The sequence below is a fragment of the Juglans regia genome, chromosome 13 (genome assembly GCF_001411555.2).
Source record: "Juglans regia cultivar Chandler chromosome 13, Walnut 2.0, whole genome shotgun sequence".
In the NCBI taxonomy this organism is placed as follows: domain Eukaryota; kingdom Viridiplantae; phylum Streptophyta; class Magnoliopsida; order Fagales; family Juglandaceae; genus Juglans; species Juglans regia.
The window spans coordinates 31,143,613-31,163,967 of NC_049913.1; the positions used below are offsets into that span (position 1 = coordinate 31,143,613).

The 20,355-nt window shown below is 34.6% G+C and overlaps 1 protein-coding gene across 1 annotated transcript; it reads right to left on the reverse strand.

Annotated features, from left to right (window-relative positions):
* Positions 1 to 1,925: 1,925 nt before the first annotated feature.
* Positions 1,926 to 19,010, reverse strand: LOC108992292. Its single transcript, XM_018966816.2, has 14 exons — positions 18,948 to 19,010; positions 18,633 to 18,795; positions 14,383 to 14,928; positions 12,725 to 13,918; positions 12,274 to 12,601; positions 11,412 to 11,667; positions 11,103 to 11,319; positions 10,579 to 10,952; positions 9,914 to 10,459; positions 7,677 to 8,865; positions 6,657 to 6,998; positions 5,906 to 6,143; positions 2,532 to 5,238; positions 1,926 to 2,402 (listed from the first exon to the last, which is right to left on the reverse strand). Exons 2-13 carry the CDS (start codon positions 18,750 to 18,752, stop codon positions 2,765 to 2,767), a joined length of 7,824 nt encoding a protein of 2,607 aa, XP_018822361.2. The 5' UTR covers positions 18,753 to 18,795; positions 18,948 to 19,010; the 3' UTR covers positions 1,926 to 2,402; positions 2,532 to 2,764.
* Positions 19,011 to 20,355: the final 1,345 nt, after the last annotated feature.

Genomic DNA, 20,355 nt, shown 5'->3' on the forward strand with positions numbered 1-20,355 from the left:
CTTCATGTCATGATAACCCCTTGTCTTTTCCAAGCACAGAACCCACTCTTCATATCACCATTAATCCTGCTTCCTCATCTCCAAATTTGACTCCTACTCCTCAAAATCCTCCAACAGAATCCATAGCTTGCCTCCACCCCCACCAATTCAACAAATTGTTACACGTTCAAAAATTGGAAACCTTAAGCCCAAACAGTTTCCAGGTTTTCAGACCTTTTACTCCACTCGACATCCACTTCATGTGTTGTCCACTTTTTATCATGAAAAGGAACCAAGTTGCTACACGCAAGCTGTAACTGTCTTTGGATGGAAGGATGCTATGAGTCTTGAGTTTGATGTATTAATGGCCAATGGTACTTGGTCCCTATGTCCACGACCAGTTCATCAACCTGTGGTTCGAAATAAATGGGTATACAAGATTAAAAGAAAACAAAATGGCAGCATAGAGAGGTACAAGGCACGTTTGGTGGCCAAAAGGTTTGATCAACGTGATGGAGTAGATTATCATGAGACCTTTTCGCTAGTAATTAAACCCTCTACAATTCGTTTAATTATGGCATTAGCTGTTAACTTTCACTGGTCCATTCATCAGCTAGATGTCTCTAATGCTTTCTTGCATGGCATATTGGATGAGGAGGTATTCATGGAGCAACCAAAGGGATTCATTGATAAAACTCAACTTGATTTTGTTTGCAGGTTACATAAATCTTTATATGGGCTAAAGCAAGCTCCACGAGCTTGGTTTCGAAGGCTCTCTCAACAACTGATTGACTATGGTCTTCTGGAATCATCAGTTGATACATCTCTCTTTATTTATACAAAGAATGGCTTACAAATATTTGTTCTTGTCTACGTAGATGACATCATTGTAACATGATCAAATCAACAGGCTATTCATCACTTCATTGCTCAACTTGGCACATACGTTCAACTCAAAGACCTTGGGAATTGGAGTTTCTTCTTAGGTGTGCAAGCATGCCGTGATTCCAATGGTCTTCACTTGCGACAAAGTAAATATATCATTGATCTCTTGCATAAGAAAAACATGGCTGGAGCAAAACCATTGTCATCTCCTACAGTTTCTGGAAAGAAATTGACAGCTCAAAATGGATTACTACTCAAAGATCCAAGTCAATACAAAATGGTAGTTGGAGCACTTCAATATTGCACCATTTCAAGGCTTGATATTTCTTATATTGTTAATCAATTATGTCAATTCATGCATTGCCCATGAGAAGGCCACTGGACAGCTCTCAAACGTGTTCTAAGATACCTCAAGGGGACAGTTGATTATGGCCTTTATTACTCACCATCAAGCATAGAGTTAAATGCTTATTGTGATTCGGATTAGGCAGACAATCCAGATGACAGATGCAGCAGCAATGGATATGGAGTTTTTCTGGGCAACAACTTAATTTCTTGGAGTGCTAGGAAGCAAAGTGTGGTCTCTCGTTCCAGTACAGAAGCATAATACAGGTCTCTTGCATTAGTTACTGCTAAACTCTATTGGATGAGAATGTTATTCAAAGAATTAAATATTGTTCTAGCTAAATGTCCAATAATTCGGTGTGGCAATATAGGAGCAATTGCACTGGCTTCTAATCCAGTCTTTCATGCTAGAACAAAACATATTGAAGTGGACTATCACTTTGTGAGAGAAAAAGTGGTAAATAAAGATGTTCAAGTCTGTCACATTTCAATAGAATATCAAATTGCAGATATATTTACTAAGGGACACACTGCCTTGCGGTTTAAATTTCTAAGCTCCAAACTAATGATCTGCTTGCGGCCCATCAGTTTGCAAGGGGTGTTAGCTTGACTGAGTATACAAAAGAATCAGAAGATCCCGAGTCTACAGCACTGAGAAAACATATTTGTAAATAACAGAGTTTTGAATTTTGAACTAGTCTATTAAGATAAGTCTATTACTTATCCTTGTACATTTGAATTCAATCTGTAACTACAGCACGATACTGCTTTATAAATATACAAATCTTTAAGTGAGTAAGGCATTGAAACCTACTCCATCATAATCCTTGTTTTATCTTACAGTTATATACTGACAACACCATAAAAAGTTGTGAACCATCTGTCCAGACAATCACAAGCATGGTCCTCAAGTTGCTTGGAGTAGAATAATTGTTAGGCTCCAGACACCGCAGCAACTTCTGAAGCATTTGACTTATCCTTATCAACACTGCTGCCTTCCTTAGCCTCACCATCACCGTCCATCTCATTGTACCGGTCCACTGATGTATTGTCGATTTCTGATGTCTCTACCGGATGTATTGTGCTGAGTTCCAAGAAAAGCTGATTCAGGAGAGGTTCGACATGTTGTCTTCTTGATTGTAATCTCTTGGAAAGTTCACCCATCACTGACATATTGTTCCCAGGTTGGTTCCCTGATAAGGTAATGTAGAGAGGGTTCGCCAATCATTGACATTTGAAGATTTCGCCATAAAATCAAAGAAAATGACCCCTTTGGACAAAGCATAAGAAGGCAGGGCATGTCTAATTCAATATATGCTTACCTCGCATCCAATGTAACAGAAAGTAGATTCAGTTCCTCGAGCATGCCAGCTACTTCCTTCCATAAGTTTACATATTTGTTTCCTTGATTTACTCTTATGTACAATTAGCATAATATTTGACAGATTGTATAGGGATTGAATTAGCATATACTTAATTCTTTCCATGTATAGAATTCTTTGTACAGTTTATATAATAAACAGAAATCTCAAGGCCGAACAATTTTTGGGCCATTTCATACAATTTGACAAGTTGCACCCACTTCAACAGCTCCAATTTGACCTCGAGAGGCTTCGACTGTCCGAAGACGCAGGACTCTCAACATGTCCTCCCAAGATGGCTTTGCCGTCATATCAACAAAAATGGCATCTGGACATGAATATTGCGAACAATTCTTTCCCAGACTCACAATTACAAGAGGATTGTGGACCTTAAATGCTTCAGCAAGCACATTTACATTCATATGTAAATGTTTCCCTCTTCTCCCAAGCATATCATAAAATTCGGATGGAAGTTGCTCAGTGATATAGCTCCTACCAAGCAATTCAGAAAGTGAATCCAAAAAGCTCCCAGAGTTCAGATAAACCAAACATATTATAGCAACCAATCTGAACACCAGCAGCGGATAGTAATCCTTCGCATTAATATTAGACCTTCTGATCCATTCAAGTGTCTCCTTCTTATTACAAAGAAGCTGCCGAACAAAATTGATAATTGACTCATAGATTCCTCCTAGGAAAGGTTGCACTTCAGAAACAAAAGTGGAATTTGGGCTGTTATCTACCTCTTCGTAGATAAACCATTCAACAAAAGAAGACATCGAAGTGATGAAGTAACCATGGAAGGAGGATGCCAAGATCAATAGGCGCTCAACAAGATACAAGAAACAACCGGGAGATATGTAGTCATTTTCTTTCATCCAGTTGGCGTTAAAGGTATCCTTCAAAGCTTCATGGAGCCTGAATAGAAGAGACCACTCTCTTGGAGATTTACTGATATTGTCAGGCACAGTAGCGTGTGGAAATGAAATATCAACATTCCCACAAAGATTCTGAATGACTGTTTTCCAGGGTGGGTTCCCATCTATACCATCAAACAATTTTAAAATCTTCTCATACAAATCATTGTTTAGCTTACCCAATCCAAGAATTATCATCACGACTCTTCCAATTTTCCCACAAGTTAGCTTGCCCCTCGAGCTGATGTTTTCCAATATCACTTGCTGTAGTAAATTCTTAGAAACTTCACTCCCTCTCAGAGAAAACATGTTCTCTGCCAATGATTTTCGCCAATCTAGAGGAAATACATAGCCAAAGAAAGACTCAGCAGAAAATTTGACAAATCTCTGTAATGCCTTGGCATCTTGGTACCCGCATTCGAGATATTTGGATTCCAAAAGAGACTTTGCAACCTCATATATATGAGTAAGCGATCTACTTTGGCAGAACATGGAGAGGTTATTCTTTAATGAGAGATTATAAAGAGCTTCAAGATTCTCCAAAACCTGCAGGCCAACAGAAAGTATTTCTGAAGACCAGTAACTTCGAGCAGTTGAAGCTAAATGGCGAGCATCAATAGAAACCAACTTTCCATTCTGATGAAGGAATCGATTATCCCAATCTCTCACCCAATCAGCACCAGGGTTGAGCAAAAGATAGATTGCGTTATGTTCACGGAACTGTCTCCACACTCCCATGTAATTCAAACAGAAACCTCCATATTGTTTATATTCATTAAGATCTTGGGTTTCAAGACTTCTGAGATACTTGAAAATGTTCACAACATGATCTTTCCAAAAATTCCAAAAGTGAACAAGTGTTTCTACAGAAATCTGATTTCTGGAGATCATCTGATCCGAATGCTTTATTCGATCAAAAACAAAATAATCTTCCCACATATACTTTGACAAGTCCGTATGAAGATGAGCATCTATAATTTTTCGAGCAGATATTATTTCACCACAAGCACTCTTATGTCTCTGAGAAGAATTCAAAGAATTTTTCATGACGGACACACTAGTCTTCTCGTTTGATAAAACATCAGCCTCTGTACAAACACAAGCATAGAAGTTGTTGGACTCGTTCTTAGCAAATGACTTTGCTTTTGCCAAAAGCTCTTGCTTCTCTGTAAACTGCTTTAAAGGCCAGCCTTTACTTCCAGCCGTCCATAATGAGCTGGACAACACAAAGAGGAGAATTAGCATGGATGCTTCTTTGAAATTCCCCGCCTTCCCAAGGAGATCAGAAGCTTTTAGAATCTCCCCTCTTAGTTTCGCAATGTTTGCTGCCTCTAAGAAGTTGCCCAGTTCTTCTTCCAACAACAAAAGCTCATCAAAGCAACCCAGAGGCTTCAAAAACTTGCGCATCGATTCTGTGGAATGAAAACCTTTAACAAACCTCATCATGAATCTGTGATCTTTAACCTCATAATAATGAAGAGCACAACCCTCTAGAAATTCTTGTTTAATTTTTCCTATTACTTTTCCTCTTCCAACCATGCCAACGTCTATAGTTGCATCTTGTTCCCAATACCGAATATACTCGAAACCCTTGTCAAATAATTTTCCCTTGGAGCAAACTTTTAAACATTCTGGGAAAAAATAGCCCCTAGCATAAACATCAGCTGCAAGTTCATAACATCCCGCTAGAGAAAAGCATTCCCCAGCCTTTTCCAGCTTTGACTCCCCACATTTTTCTAAATAAAGCCTGCCTGCAACAGTTGGATGTTTGGCAAGTCAAAAACAAAAAATCTCATTAAAACCAAACCACTCAAGTTTTTTTTGGTATTCAAGTTAATGTTTCAGCTTTGTTCACGTGTAGAATTTTATGGCCAAAAATTCAGAGATTAAATAAAAGGAATTCCAACCCTCGCATGACAGGCTTTGCGATACAAGTACTTATATCAACAATTCCATGAAGAACACAGTTGTAATGGAAATGATGACAAAGTAAACAGTAAAAAGGAATACTGGTGGAGCACATTTCGACGTCTTACATTCTCGTCCCTCAGATCTATTAAAATGGTCACTACCCAATGTTGATTCCACCAAAGTGGGGTGGTCCTGAGAGTAGTTTGGATATGGTTCTACTTTCAGTGTTTTTTCCACAAAGGGCTGGCCTCTCTCCAAACTCAAATGTGAACTGGCACTTGACAGTTTGAGACTTTACCATTCCACAACACAATGACTTCACTCGGAATTATTTCTATAATGTCAAAAGCTTCCAATACCAGAAAAGGTTCTAATTCAACTGTAAGACAGATTGAGGTTTTAAGATGCATTATACATTGCAAAATAAATTAACAGCAAACAAGAACCCAAACACCACAAGCACAAGGTAGGTTATATTTGATGACTTTCATAGAATCCAATGTATACCTGCTCTTTCATACTCCCCCGACTCACAAAAACAACGGGCAGCAGAATCACACATCCCTATTGCTTCAAATATATCAGCAGCTTCCCTAAGTATAACATTTGCTGCTTCAGGATTCAAATGCCGCATTCGGTCAGCCTTGGCTCTAAGGCCAGCAGACTTAGATCTCCTTTCCCAATAAGTATCTCCAGCTCTTTCAAAGCACATCGTTGCTATTTCATAGTTACAATCATGATATAGCTGTACAGATAAAAGAATTAGATATCCATAGAGGTAATTGTGTTTGCAGAAAAGAAAAAAAAATAAGGTGTCAATAGATCCTCCATGCCCTCATTCACAAGTATTACAATTGCAAGATAAAAGTAATAATTTCCGAAGCAGAACTCAATAACAATGACCGTATCAACTTCATCATTGCCTAGCTATTAATTTGGGTAACAATTGAAGCCTATGATACTACCACAAACGAATATTCTGATCATTCCTTCACCATGATATTCTCCATGCAATAACCTAAGGTTTTCCAGTCACAATCAGAGCAGAAGAACTTTTAATAATAAAGGGCCAAAAACAATGACATAATATAAAGTACTGGTAGGAGTAGTAAAGTTAGTTTGGGAAAAAATTACGTCTATGAAACTATAAAAATAAACAGTCTGATAGTTCCTTCACCATGATTTTTCCTATGAAATAACCTCAGGTTTTTGAGTCACAATAGGAGCAAAATATATTCATAAACAGTGGAGTGATAACCTTCATGCCCCTTGACCTCCACTCCTCTGAACTGCTAGCAACTTGCATTGCCTGAGCAAGTAAGTAGTCCAGTTGTCTGACTTGGACAAGACACTTTTTCTTCCAATATTCAAACATAGGTTTGCAGAACTCCTCTGTATTCTCACAAATCCACAATCTCTGCCTTGTTCGTGTGACAGCTACATAAAGTTGCTTTAGTTCTGAGCACAAGACATTGTGTTTGGTGGAAAAGGCGCTAGGTGAAGTTGAGTCGAGCAAATCGTATTCCTTCATATATTCATATATTACCCTCCATTTATTTTTCAAAGGTGATGAGCCAAAAAAGTTGTACAACAATACATCCTGCGCAAGGACAACATAAGAATCACCAAAAACAAGGAAAATATGGCTCAATAAATTATTGTTTAAGAAAATGTACCCTAGCTTAAACATTTGACGCGACAATTTTTAATATGTAAACATAATGCGCAAAAATATGCATTTTAAGATTTTGGCCCCATTTGGATGTTGAGATGGACTAATCTCATCCTATCTCATCGAATCTCATCCAAACACCACTTAAGTACAAATACTTTTCAATTTCAAAGCTTAAACTTTTTTGTCTAATCAATATCTAATCATTACAATTTCCTCAAACTTTCAAACAAAACACAAAAAAAAAAAAATCAACTTTTTCAAATCCCAAATAATTTTAAAAATTATATTCTAACAATATTTTAACTTTATAATATTTGTATTCAAGTTTTTCTCACTCCTTTCCCAAAATACCATAAAACATCTTAACTCATATGATTTCACCACTATTCACAGATTTCTCATCTCATCTCAACATCCAAATGAGATCATCTGTCCCTGCACAAGACCTAAATAAAAATCCTATCATATATTAAAAAGGTTATTTCAAACCAATAGCTTTATTCATTGAGAATTCAACGATAAACTACGCTAATAAAACTCCCCAATGCTAATCAACTCAATGTAAACCAATAAATCACATAAATAAACATGCGCAATAACCACCTGAAACTCAAGGCCCTTACACTCCACAATAGTTAGAACAAGAGCTTGCTTCCCAACATATTTGGCAACTTCCTTCCGACCAGAATCATCCCGTACCAATATTACCTGCTCCGCACCAAAGCCAACAATACTATTTCCACTATTTCCAAAAATAGTGATGATTGCATTTCCATTGATCCCTGATTCAAGCAAAATCGGAGCTTCTCCATACACAAGACTACTCTCAGGCTCCATAACATCAATCGATTGAGGAAAGAAACGATATAGAAGTTCGATAACACTGTGTGCTAGTTTGAGAACCCCATCATGAGTACGGAAGTTCTGGCTCAGACGGAAAATATTTGACATTATTCCTTTTTCTTCTCTTTTATTATGACCACTGCTTTTTGATTCCAGTAGAAACTTCTTGTAGAATAGAGATCGTATATCCTGGAACCTAAAATCAATTCCCCTTGCAATAGTTTGTGCTGTATCACCGGAGAAAACAAAACCTTCTTCAACATTTTTGCAGATATATTTGAATAACGCAATTTGGCTCAATGTAAGATCCTGAACCTCATCTATGTATACAAAATCAATTTTATCACCATTGTAGCTTCCAATTCTCAAACGACGATGTAGATCTATCACAAGATCAGCTAGATCAAACTCACCATTTTTTTTCTTCATCTTTTCATAATTTTGAAAGAGCTCATATATTATTTCTCTCTCCTGTCTACTTAAACTGGAAACACGGCTATTTGATAGTAAAAGATAGTCGTCACGACTGAGCTTACCATCACCTTCCTCTACAGCTTGTGGGCCACCTTTAATATGAGAAATAATCTCTGTGAAAACTCTGGAAGAGTCAAGCTTTGGAATTAGCTTGGCATTGAAATGGGGCCAGTATGATAAACTAAACCTCTCATAATTAACTTCCTTCAACTTTATAAAGGTCTCTAAGGCAACTGATCTACCACCAACTCGAACAGGATTAAGTTTTCTCACTTCATGGAATCTTTCAAAGTAGGAATTGCCCACAGTTCCATCAAGCATCATCAGAAATTTATGAAATGTTATCACAAGAGGATAGGACATGGTAGGAACACCAACAAAAGAATCTGGGATGTCCGTGAATTGAACTGCATCGTCAAAATCATCAATATCATTTGAACTTGTACCTTTAGAGCAATCACCATCACAGACAGAGCTACAAAAAAAAGGTCATAAAAAGCTCTTAGTGAAATCCTTGAACAACTTTATTGCCAAAAAAAAAAATAGTGCTTATTCACAGGATGTTTTGTTGTAAGACAAGCTGAATTTTTTAGCCAGAAACAAAATATTGGGATCAAAACACTTTGCATGCTCAAACCACCAAGATTTTTACACTTTGTTCCCCAAATTACCAACACTGACATATTGCACCCTCAAACTACGAAAACTTAATACTTCTCACTATTTCTTAAGATCTAATTATCAAGATTGTGCCACTTTACCGATTACTTCCCTTTTATCAATCAATTAAAAAACAGTGTGAAGTGTCAATATTTGGTAGCATGAGGGTGTAATGAGTTGGTTTTCATAGTTTGGGGTGCAAAATGCAAAACCCATGATAGTTTGAGGGTGCAAAGTCTATTTGTCCCCAAGATGTTTGAAGAGATAATATATCCCCCTTGATTTGTACTAACAAAATAAAAGACTTTCAATACTTTTGTGCTAACCTAAGCCTAATCCCCAATTCCCACAGATTTGAAAGCTAAAAATTATGTGGAGAAACACTACAACATAGTTAAAAAAATAAAAAAATAAAAAAGAATAATAAGATGTTGTATAGTTACATCCAATATATATAATATTTTTTTATCAGTAAATTACATCCAGTATACAAATTTGTACTAAATCAAAGAATAAATCCAGCAGATATACTTGTATAAAGTCAAGGAGTAAACAACTTAAGAAGTACATGAAATTTTGTATGAAAGTTTAGCTTGAATTTAACTTATGAACAACGTTTTAACATAAAAAGGCCTGCCAAAAAACAAACTGGAAGGGGTCCATGGTTTATTGAGATTTATATACATCCAAACACAAGTTCCTTTAGAAATTTCTCAAAACCCTATCAAATACTGTGAAAACTGAGTTTCATAGTTTCCAATAAAAATCAAGCCAAGAGATTAAAAAAAACTAAACTTCCCCAAACTCTATGGAACTAGTGGCTCATGAATTCACGTGAGAGTACTATCAAATAAACTATGCACCTTTTCAACTGAGAAACAAGTTGTGTGACCTGTAGTTTGACAGCATAACACAGTTTATGGCTCACTGTCACAAAAAGCTGGTGCAATATAGTTCTCTTTGTTTCCTCCAAGGTCACCTCAACCACATTCTCTGGGCTATGCACAAGGTTATCGCTCTTCACACCATAAAATAATTCTGTTGCCATCTGGAACACCTTTTCTTTCTCTAATAACTTCCTAGTCAAAACAGTGGTTTTCCCAGTACCTGACCGTCCAAGTATAAAAGCACTTCTAGGAAAAAAAATTATCTCCTGCTCTTGGTCAGTTACTTCAAATGGAAGATCCAGTTCACCACTATCCTTATTTGAAAGCAACTGACCCACTACACCAGATGAGAAAGAGTAGAATTTCATCAGCATCAGACTCTCACTAACCTTTGCATTCTCAACATAACTTCTACCATCAGAAGCGCAACCAACTAAATCACTCTCATTTTCACTATTAGCAACATTCCCAATCCGTACAATATCAAAAGTTCTTGGCCAACTCTTCGGAACTTCCAAATCCCTAAGCAAAAATAACCAAAAACAGTTAAACCGCTTCAAAAGTCAATATATAACAATGTTATTCTTGCAAAGCTAGCAATATCTTTAAAGATTTTCTAAAATGCAAATGAGGATACATACCTCTCAAGACATTTCTCTTTGCAGCGATTAATAAAGTCATCTGTATATTTCCCAAACATGCTATCAAGCCGTTTGATTAATTTTGGAATTTCCTCTGCAGGTAATATATCCCAGACCTTCAAAACTTGATAGTACATCAGTTCCTTTACTTCGTCACTCCATTCCATTCTGATGTCATTTGCACAAACAATATAAAGATCTTCAACCTTAAATTGCTTTATGATCTGTGAAGAACTTCCACAAACTGGATCTGACCTTCCCTTTTTGGGTCTCCAGCCCTGGGAAAGTTTATGCAGAAGTCCTATAACCAAGTTTTTTCTCGTTACAGACTTCAATTTTTTAAATGATTTCAGAAAATTATCACTGAAAAGAACCTGTTGGAAAGGGGAAAAGAAAGAATAAATAAAATTTAATAAGAAAAGCTACATGACCCAATCAAGAAAGAGTGTCAACACTGGCACTAGTCAGAATTGAAAAAAGGAGTATAGTTTGTAATGAAAGCATAACTATTGAATGTCAAATACCTTCCACCTAGAACTTCTGAAAAGTATGCTATCTCCATTCAGCAAATCATCAAATTGTTCGAGCTCTCTCTTCACATCTAAAAGTGCTTTGTGTAAATCCTTGTCTTCATCAGCATTAAAGAAACACTGACGTTTCTTAGCATCAAGGACTAAGTCTTCCCAGATAGAGTCACTATGACCAAGTGTACCTTCATTTCCCAAGATCCAAAGACAGTGCCTGAAAGGCATTACGGGGAAACTGATATTTTCACCATACATGTCAATATGGAAACAAAAGTAAACTTTCGAGAAGAGTTTACAATATATTACCTCGCCCTGGTAAGAGCAACATTCGTTCTCTGACGATTCGATAAGAACCCAATTGATGCATACCTATTAGATCTCACAGTTGATATTATTATTATGTCCTCCTCCCCACCCTGGAACCCATCAACTGACTTCACCTTCACTGTGAACCCATCAGTATTAACATACTTCCTTCTAAGTCTGTCCTGAATTGCAACTACTTGAGCAGCATAAGGAGATATTACACCAATACAGAGCTTCTGTCGTGAATCAACCCAAGCTTTTCTCAAAGCAAAATCCAAAAACAAAGAAAAAAATATATCAAAAACAGAAGTTAATTATAAGTTGAACGGTTTATCTTAGGGAAGAAGTTCCATTATCAAGAGGTCTAGAAAGTAAGACCACATGGAAGGATAAAGATACAATTTGACATTTCTTAATTACAGAAACATGCATTTTACAGAATTTTTAATAATTTATCAAATTTATGTTTTCTTCTTTCGGACTTGATTAAATTTTCCAGGACTCATAAGATAATCTCTAAAAAATCTCCTACTTCAGCATGTAAAAGTTTCCCATTCGTTACAGTACAATAAAGGCTAAAACATTCAGTCACTTTGACAAACCTCATCAACTTTCACCTTTTTATTTTATCTAAGGAATTAGAGATCAAACAAATCAACTTATACTGAAATCAAATTAATGATTTAAATGTGCTGCATCAACAAATATAACCTTTTTATAGGATTAGACATCTTTCTCTACAAAAGATAAAGCCAAATGTGAAATAACCCCAGAAGCTGAATAGAAACTGATTACACAAGATGTCAGAATCAAAGAATATCTTGATATGGTCAAAAGAACACTAGACTTCAAATGTAGTTACCTTTGTATAAATTGTGCAATATTTTCATGACAACAGCAACTTCGACCAGGTTTCTCCAACCATACCCAACATCACCTTGTTCTTCTCGTCCATCTACTATATTTATAAAAGAATATGTACCGAACATTCGACCTGGAAGGTAGTGCTTTTCATAGCCTTTTCTTTTAACATTCGGAGCATCTAAGATCCGGTTGCAATAAAAATTCAAATTTGGGAAAGAACTTATAGACGGATGCATTCGATACTGTATATTAAGAAGATGCTTCGAGTGACCCAGTGAGCTCATTCTCTCAAATAGACTCCTCCCAAAACCAGCTTTGCTAGAAATCTATCAGTAGATTTTAAAATGACATTAAGCAAGAGAGAAAAAAAAAAAAAAAAAAAAAAGGGGGAAAGTCAAAATTCCAACAAAGGGATCAGTAAGTAAGACAAGCAAATAGGATTTACACACATTGCTTTCAACCATTGCTGGTAATTGGCACTCATCCCCAACCAGAATAGCATGCCTTAAACCTGGAAGTTGAAGGGGTATGGCTGACTCACACTCCTTTAATTGTGCAGCTTCATCAATAACCAGAATGCTCAGTGGTTTCATTGCCACCCAATGCAGTTTGTAAGAACTTGAAGCAGTGCATAAAAGTAAGGAAGCCGCTTGAAGACAAAAATCCCTTATTGATTCTTTGTTCATACCCATTGGAAGCTCAAGTTCATTAAATGAACCCTGAAGAGTTTTTAGAACAGAAAGGCATTCTCTTCTCCTTGCTTGCAACTGGAAGGGCATATCCATAAGTGGCTGCAAAGTATCTCCAACTACTTCTAAACAAGAAAAAAGCTCCTCCAGCACTTCAGACTCCACACTATCTTGAAACAATAAGGTTTCAAAAGACTCAAGTAGGCCAGTTAGAGAAATCATGTTTTGGAAATTGCTTTGAGTGTAACTTTTGGGTAAATGTGTACAGAAGACAAGAAAACAATTTTTGAGTGATGATGAAATAGAAACGAATCTTTTTCTCACAAAATCAAGAAATGACTTGTACTTTTCGTTGCTAGCATCAGTTTCCTCCCTGCTTTCTTCTTTGATCTCTTTCTCTTCGCTCTTTTCTCTCTCTATTATCAATTCATTTTCCAAGAGCATGTGATACTGAGAAACACAATCCTCAAGAAGATCAATCATTGAATCAAAACAATGCCTCCAACCAGTCTGATGTCCCAAGCACTCTGTAAGCCTTTGGACCCGATGATCTAAATATATCTCTTCAATGTCTGAACCAAGTTTGAGTCGCTCCTTATTCCCAAACAAAAGAACATCTCCCAATGAGCAAAACGAACCATCAGTTTCACTCACCAACTCTGTTATGCTGGAGGCCACTCCTGTAATTGCAACATTTGTTGGGGCACAGGTAAGAGTTCTATATCCCATTCTAAAAAACGATAAGAGCAGAGTGCTAATGATTTTTGTTTTCCCTGTACCGGGAGGGCCCCATATAAGTTCCACTTCCGTCTTGTGGCTGCAATGCATCTTACGAAGACATGCCAGAAATGTCTGGGTTTGGGGTTCATTCAGTTTAGAATTTATACTGGTCCCAAATTTCTCATGCCAGCTGCCATCACTCTCTGCAGGGCAGAGATCACAATCTTCCTCAATCTGTTTTGCAACATCAGAGAGGGAAAATAATCAAACCAAGAATCAACAGCAATTCTCAGTAAGACAAATTAATTCAGAAAACCAAAATAATACCTTTTACAATAGTTGATGAATAGGAAAAATAAGGAAATACTAGAATTCAGCAAGTGAGGCATTATAAATAATGATTAACATATTAAACTCACCATTTTCTATCAGTTTAACTTTCAGGAAAACTCCACATTTAACATCGTATCAAAGTCCCCTCTACCTTCCACTTAAGTTTTTCTTATTTATAATACTTCAAAAGTAAAACATTTTGTCTCAGATTATTAAAACAGTCCTGATCCATGCTGCTGTACATTTATTACGTCCACTTTCACTGAATGTCCACTTCATAATAATTGGAGATTTCCATGTTAAGTCAGTATGTATGCCTAACTCAGAATTATTATATCTACAAAATTCATCCCGAAATTACGTACCAAAGAATTAGTGCACAAAACTTTCTTGATAATCTGTAGATTTCCCCGCATGTGCAATGCTTTCCATATTCTCTTGTTAGGGATTGTATTTATCAAGAAAATCACAAACCAAGATTTATGGTTCCCAGCGTCAACTTCAATGTCTTTCAGTGCTTTGACTGTAAATCTGGTTGATGGGCTATCATCCTCATGCACATCCTCTGGAATTTTGGTGACAGCTACAAAAGCCCATTGCCTTCCTATTCTTTGCAAATCAGAAACATCCTCGGGTTTGGCATCTGCTAAAACAAATACATCTCCGGGCAATGTCTTGTAAGGCTCCTGGCCACGAACAGTGAGTTTGTTTCTCCATTCATCAACCTCAACGTCATACAATTTTGTTCCATATGCCTTAGATTCAGAAAATGCAATTACTTTAGCAAAAGGGGCTCTTGAAATAATCTCCATAGTCGAATGAAGTTGTGCACGAGTTTCTTCCAGTAAGGGGTGTTTATATGACCCAAAATACTGGCGAACTGATTCAAAGGATTGTGGAATATTTTCCACCTGTAATTATGAAACAAGAGTTCAATCAAATTAGAGTGCCAAACAAACTTCTTGGAGGTCAAAAAGCTCATCCCAATAAATTAATCCACCCAGAAAATACAAATAGGAGAAGATAAAGTGAAACGGCCTGTATTTGTAGCAGATTCATCAGGATTGATTATAATAGAATGTCTGAAATCTTGAACAAACGAAGCCCAAAATTTATTAAAAATATTTTTAAAATATATATAGGAGTTTTGTCCAATCCAAAATTTATAGACCCCGGGACCAGACCAAATGTTTTCGGTCCACAATTTGTGGGACTGAGACCGACCAATTTGGACCGAACTCCTTACACCCCTAATTGTGATTGGTTCTCTTTCTATTAATCCTAAAATCTCTGTTGGTCGCAACAAACCAGCATCAAAGCTTCATTGTTGCAACTGCAAGGTTGCAATTTGTTGACATATGGCTTGACTTCTCCCATCAGAAATTGGATGTAGGTTTCAAAGCCAAACCAATTAAATGGACTTGTTGTTTTCCATCTCTTAATCAAATTTGTTCATATGTATTTGGTTGGATTTCTGCTCTTATACAACACAAATTGGACTTTCATTCTCCAAGTGGGAGAATGCTAATAAATCCTTCGAGTTGATTTATATCATTACATTTCAAGAGAGAATGTTGCACAAGGTTTAGAGCTAGCATCATTTTTACCATTTCTTAGCTCTCTTATATATCCTGTGGATTAAGTTTATTGAGAAGACCGTATAATTTTTCTCTTTTATGAAATATTCCCTAGTATGTGATAATAATATTTTTGGTTCACTGGGGCTTAAGTTTGGAGTGTTCTCAACTATCTTTTGGAATCCATTAATTATTGGTTAGTGAACTCCTCATGACAGTACTCTTTGCTAGTCAAGACGCACTTTCAAGTCAAACCACTTAAATCTCAATGCCACGAGATTAGATTATTTTCTTCTGTATTTTACTGAAATTTAAAAAAAAAAAAAATCTTTGTTATAAGTAATCTATACAATATCTTGTTCCCAAATAATATAATAATATTATAAGCATCACAATTTTTCCTTCTAAGAAGTTCATATCTTTTTTTTTTTTTTTTTTTTTTGGAGGGGGGGGGGGGGCAGTGAGAGATGGTGTTGCAATAATAGAAGCGCTACATAAATCTCCAGTGCTAGTCTTTCTTTCCAATTAAATTTTTTCAAGAGATAATGAAAAGATGGTAATCCCATTTTACACAGCTTAAACCAGCAACTTGTAATTCCAACGTAATGAGGATGAAATATAATCAAGGATGAAGCTAGCAAGGATTTTCTTTAGTTTTTCTTTCCTTTTTCTTCGCAAGGGAGAAAAGATTCATATATCCCCTGTTTTGAAAGGGTTCTTTTATTTTTTTCTTTTAAGACAGATTGCCTTTATATATCCTATATATGTGGGTGTATATATATATATACTAGTAAAGGGCAAACACGTGCATTGCACGTGTGCCCAATTGTGAAAATGTAAAAAATATTTAAAAAAAAAACATTTATAAAAATCTAAAAATATATAATAATAAAAAATAGGTTAATATATATAATTATAAAATGTAATAATTTTGTATATATTTTAAGATTCTCATTAATCACAAAAATAATCACATATTTTATGATTCTCATTAATATATATATTTTATGATTCTCATTAATCATAAAAATAATCACATATAATTAGAAATCTTTGTCTATCTTATCTTTTGATTTATTTTTTATATATACTTTCCTCTGGTTCCAGCATACTTTACTATATTTGATATTTATTCTTATTTGGATGTAGCTTGAACATTTGTAAGTCATAGTGTTTTAGTTTTCTTTTGAGTTTAAGAAATCTCTCTAATATTGTTTTTCGCATGTCACTGCAATATTGTTTCTTTATTTTTTTTTTCACATATTCTATACGCTAACAGTTACTATCTTCTGAGATTTACTCTTCCTGATCTATTTTCTCACTGTCTGTGCTGATATCTAAATTGTTCTTGGTAACACTACAAATCTAAGGTTACATTGATGAGATTCTGATTTATTTATTTGTTTTGTCATTTTATCTTATGCGTTGGGCTGTTGTGATGAATATATTTTGTCTGAATTTTTTTTTTTTTTTAATGTTTATAAATCTTTACCTCTGTTTTTCATCTTCTGATTTATCTTTTATATATGATTTTATATTGTTTTAGCATATTTTACTGTATCTGATATTTGATTAGATGTGATCTGAACATGTGTGAAGAATTTTTTTTTTCCTTAGCATTAGTTTTCTTTTGAGCTTAGTGAATCTCTGTAGATGTACACATGTACTACATCTTTTGAAGTATTTATTTGTTATCTTTTGATTTATTTCTTATACGTTTTTGTGAGCATCAGTTTTCTTTTGAGCTTAGTGAATATCTGTAGATGTACTACATCTTTTTGAAGTTTTTATTTGTTATCTTCTGATTTATTTCTTATATATGTTTTTGTGTTGTTTTAGCATACTTTACTATGTTTAGTATTTGTTTACATGTCATATGAACATGTGTAATTCATGCGTTGCTGAATTTCTTTTTTCCTGACCTATATTGATAGTGTTTTTTGTCAATATCATTTTTATTTCCAGTTTAATGAATATCTGTAGATGCATTTTCTGATTTATTTTTTTATATATGCTTGTGTTCTTTTAGCATAATTCGAGATGTTTGATATTTGTTGGGAAATTTTTTCCCCGACATATACTGATAGTTTTTTTTGTTTAGTATCAGTTTTCCTTAGAGTTTAATGAAAATTTGTAGATGTACAGATGCAATACATGTTTTGAAGTTTATAATTTTATTTCTCTTAGTTTATTCCTTGTATTTTTTTTCCAGATACTGTATACATAAACAGAGAATGAAATTTAAAGACAACAAAAATAAATCGAGATTTAGAAATGAATGGAGGCAAGAACAGCAGCAAAGAAATGAAGATTTAATCAACTTTCCGAAGTAAATTTATTTTTTTCAATCCAAATAGTCATGTAAATTTTTTATTTCTTAATCATTGCATACATGTAAATAACCTAAGTAAATAGTCAGGAAACAGACATAAAAAAACTGACCTGCAAGATTTGAAAGGTGGAAGACAAATTTAGAATCCAGAGTTTAAACAAACAGATTTCAGGAAGTTAAAAGAGAGTTAGAAAACAGTAGAAATCCGAGGAAACGGAACGTACTCTTATAGGAGGTAGGCAGCAGCTTAAGCGGTAGAAAAGATTAAAAAATCAGATTCTGATAAATATAAAAATATAAAAATGATGATAATTCCTATAGAAATTAGGAAGCGGTGGGAACGGTGAAGAAATGTACAAAAAAAAAAAAAAAAAGAATCTGATGTGAAACAAATCCAGAAATTGAAGGACATCAACGTAAAAAGAATATAAAAACAGAGATATAATTGGAATAAAAAGTGAACGACACCTGCTTATAGCCGCTTATTACATATAAGATATATAAAGTTAGCACACATTTCACGACTAGATCATGATCTACAAGAAAACAGATAGTAATAAATTTTATTTTTATTTTCTTCTCTTTTACTTTTCGAAAGCATCAGATTCTTCATCCATACTTCACTGAGTGTTAAATGCTAGAAATAATTCCAAAGCTGCCCTGAGATTATAATAACTAAACAGAAATATGCGAAGAGAAAGCAAACCTGGTACTTGTAAAGGTTTTCGTTTTCAATATCTTCAAGGGACCATGAAAGCACAATATCAGTGAAGTCATGGTCGGTAGGAACTCCTCTCATCTTCTCCGAACCGTCGCCCTTCGTCATTTTCACTAGTCCTGTTCCTTTTTCACACACATTTTCTTCTCATCTGCATGCAATATCGATGATGATATCAAAAAACCCGTTTCACTGTCAACTTTAAAATTCACAAAAGCAAGATGTTGGAGAGAAAGGAAAGGGGATTTCTTGGGCAGGAAGGAAAGAAACATGAAAGGAGAAGCAACTTGGGAATGTGAGTACAAGCACACTAGTGGTTATCTTGAAAGCCTTTAAAAAGCAAGCGAATCATCAAACGACGAACATGATTCATAAACCTTTTCTTTTTCTCGGCAAATGAGAATCAAGAAGCCATGCATTCAAAAGTGGCCGAGGAATAAAGTTTTGAGTGGTGCAGCTATCGAAAGGCCATCTATCAAAGCCTGTTAAGATTAATCATCCTTAAAAGAGATTTTGTTTTCTTAATAAAAAAACATATAAAGATTGATGGATTCGCGACGGTCAGATGAAAATATAGTATATAAAATTTGAACAGCACATTTTATATATTCATCTAAAAATATGTCATTTTATTTTTTTATCATATTTTACTTATAAATATGTATAAAATCATTTTTATTAAGTAGATAAAAAAATAAAATAATATATTTTTAAATAAATATACAAGGTGTGAGGTTTATGTTTAAAATTTTTCATAAAATTTTTTTAAGTAAAGTAGAAGTATGAGATTCGAGCAACATTGTTATTTGTATTAGATATAAATTTAATCATATAATCATATATTTGTAATATAAATTTAATGTAACTTAAATACAAAAAATTTACCTACAAACCTAACTTCTTATAATATAAAAATTATTAGACAAAATTTGGTTTTGGAAGAGAGCTGGGATGAAAGGATAGGCTTACAACTGTCTTATCATTCTTTTATTATTTTACAGTGTCTTTAAAATTTTTATTATTATTTTTAAGTACTTTTTTAATATTCTTAATAATTAAAAAAATAAAAATATATATAATTTTATTAATAATTATTTTTTTAACTATTAAATAAAAATAATAATAAGTCTATTATTATCCATAGAATTTATATCCTTTGATATATGAAAGAAAAAACGCTTCGGATTCTGTCACGGACGTCCCACTCTCATTGCCATTATTGCAAGAAAAACCAAAAAAAGACTGATCGTGGAGAAAGATGGAAGGAAAATGATACGGTTGTTATTTTTTATTATTTTTTTTGTATTTAATTTTGTATTTAATTTTTTTTTATTTAATAATTAAGAAAGTGATTATTTATGAAATTATATTTTATTTTATTTTTTTTAATAATTAAAGATGTTAAAAAAATATTTAAAAAATATAAAAATAATAAATATATTATAAATAATATATAAATAATAAAAATATACTAACCTTATCATGGATTATGCTGACAAGTCTGTTTTATACCCTCTATTGACAAGGTGCCACTTCATAATTTCATAAAACTTACGTGAACTGCATCACACTCTGTTCCTCTTTGAGTTTTCTCACCGTTCCCCTCTCTCTCTCTCTTCCCCTCTTCCACTTCACTCTCTATTGTATATAACTTCACCCTCCAATGCGTCGTTGGCTGCAGCTGCTGCTGCTTCTTCTTCCTCTTCTTCGA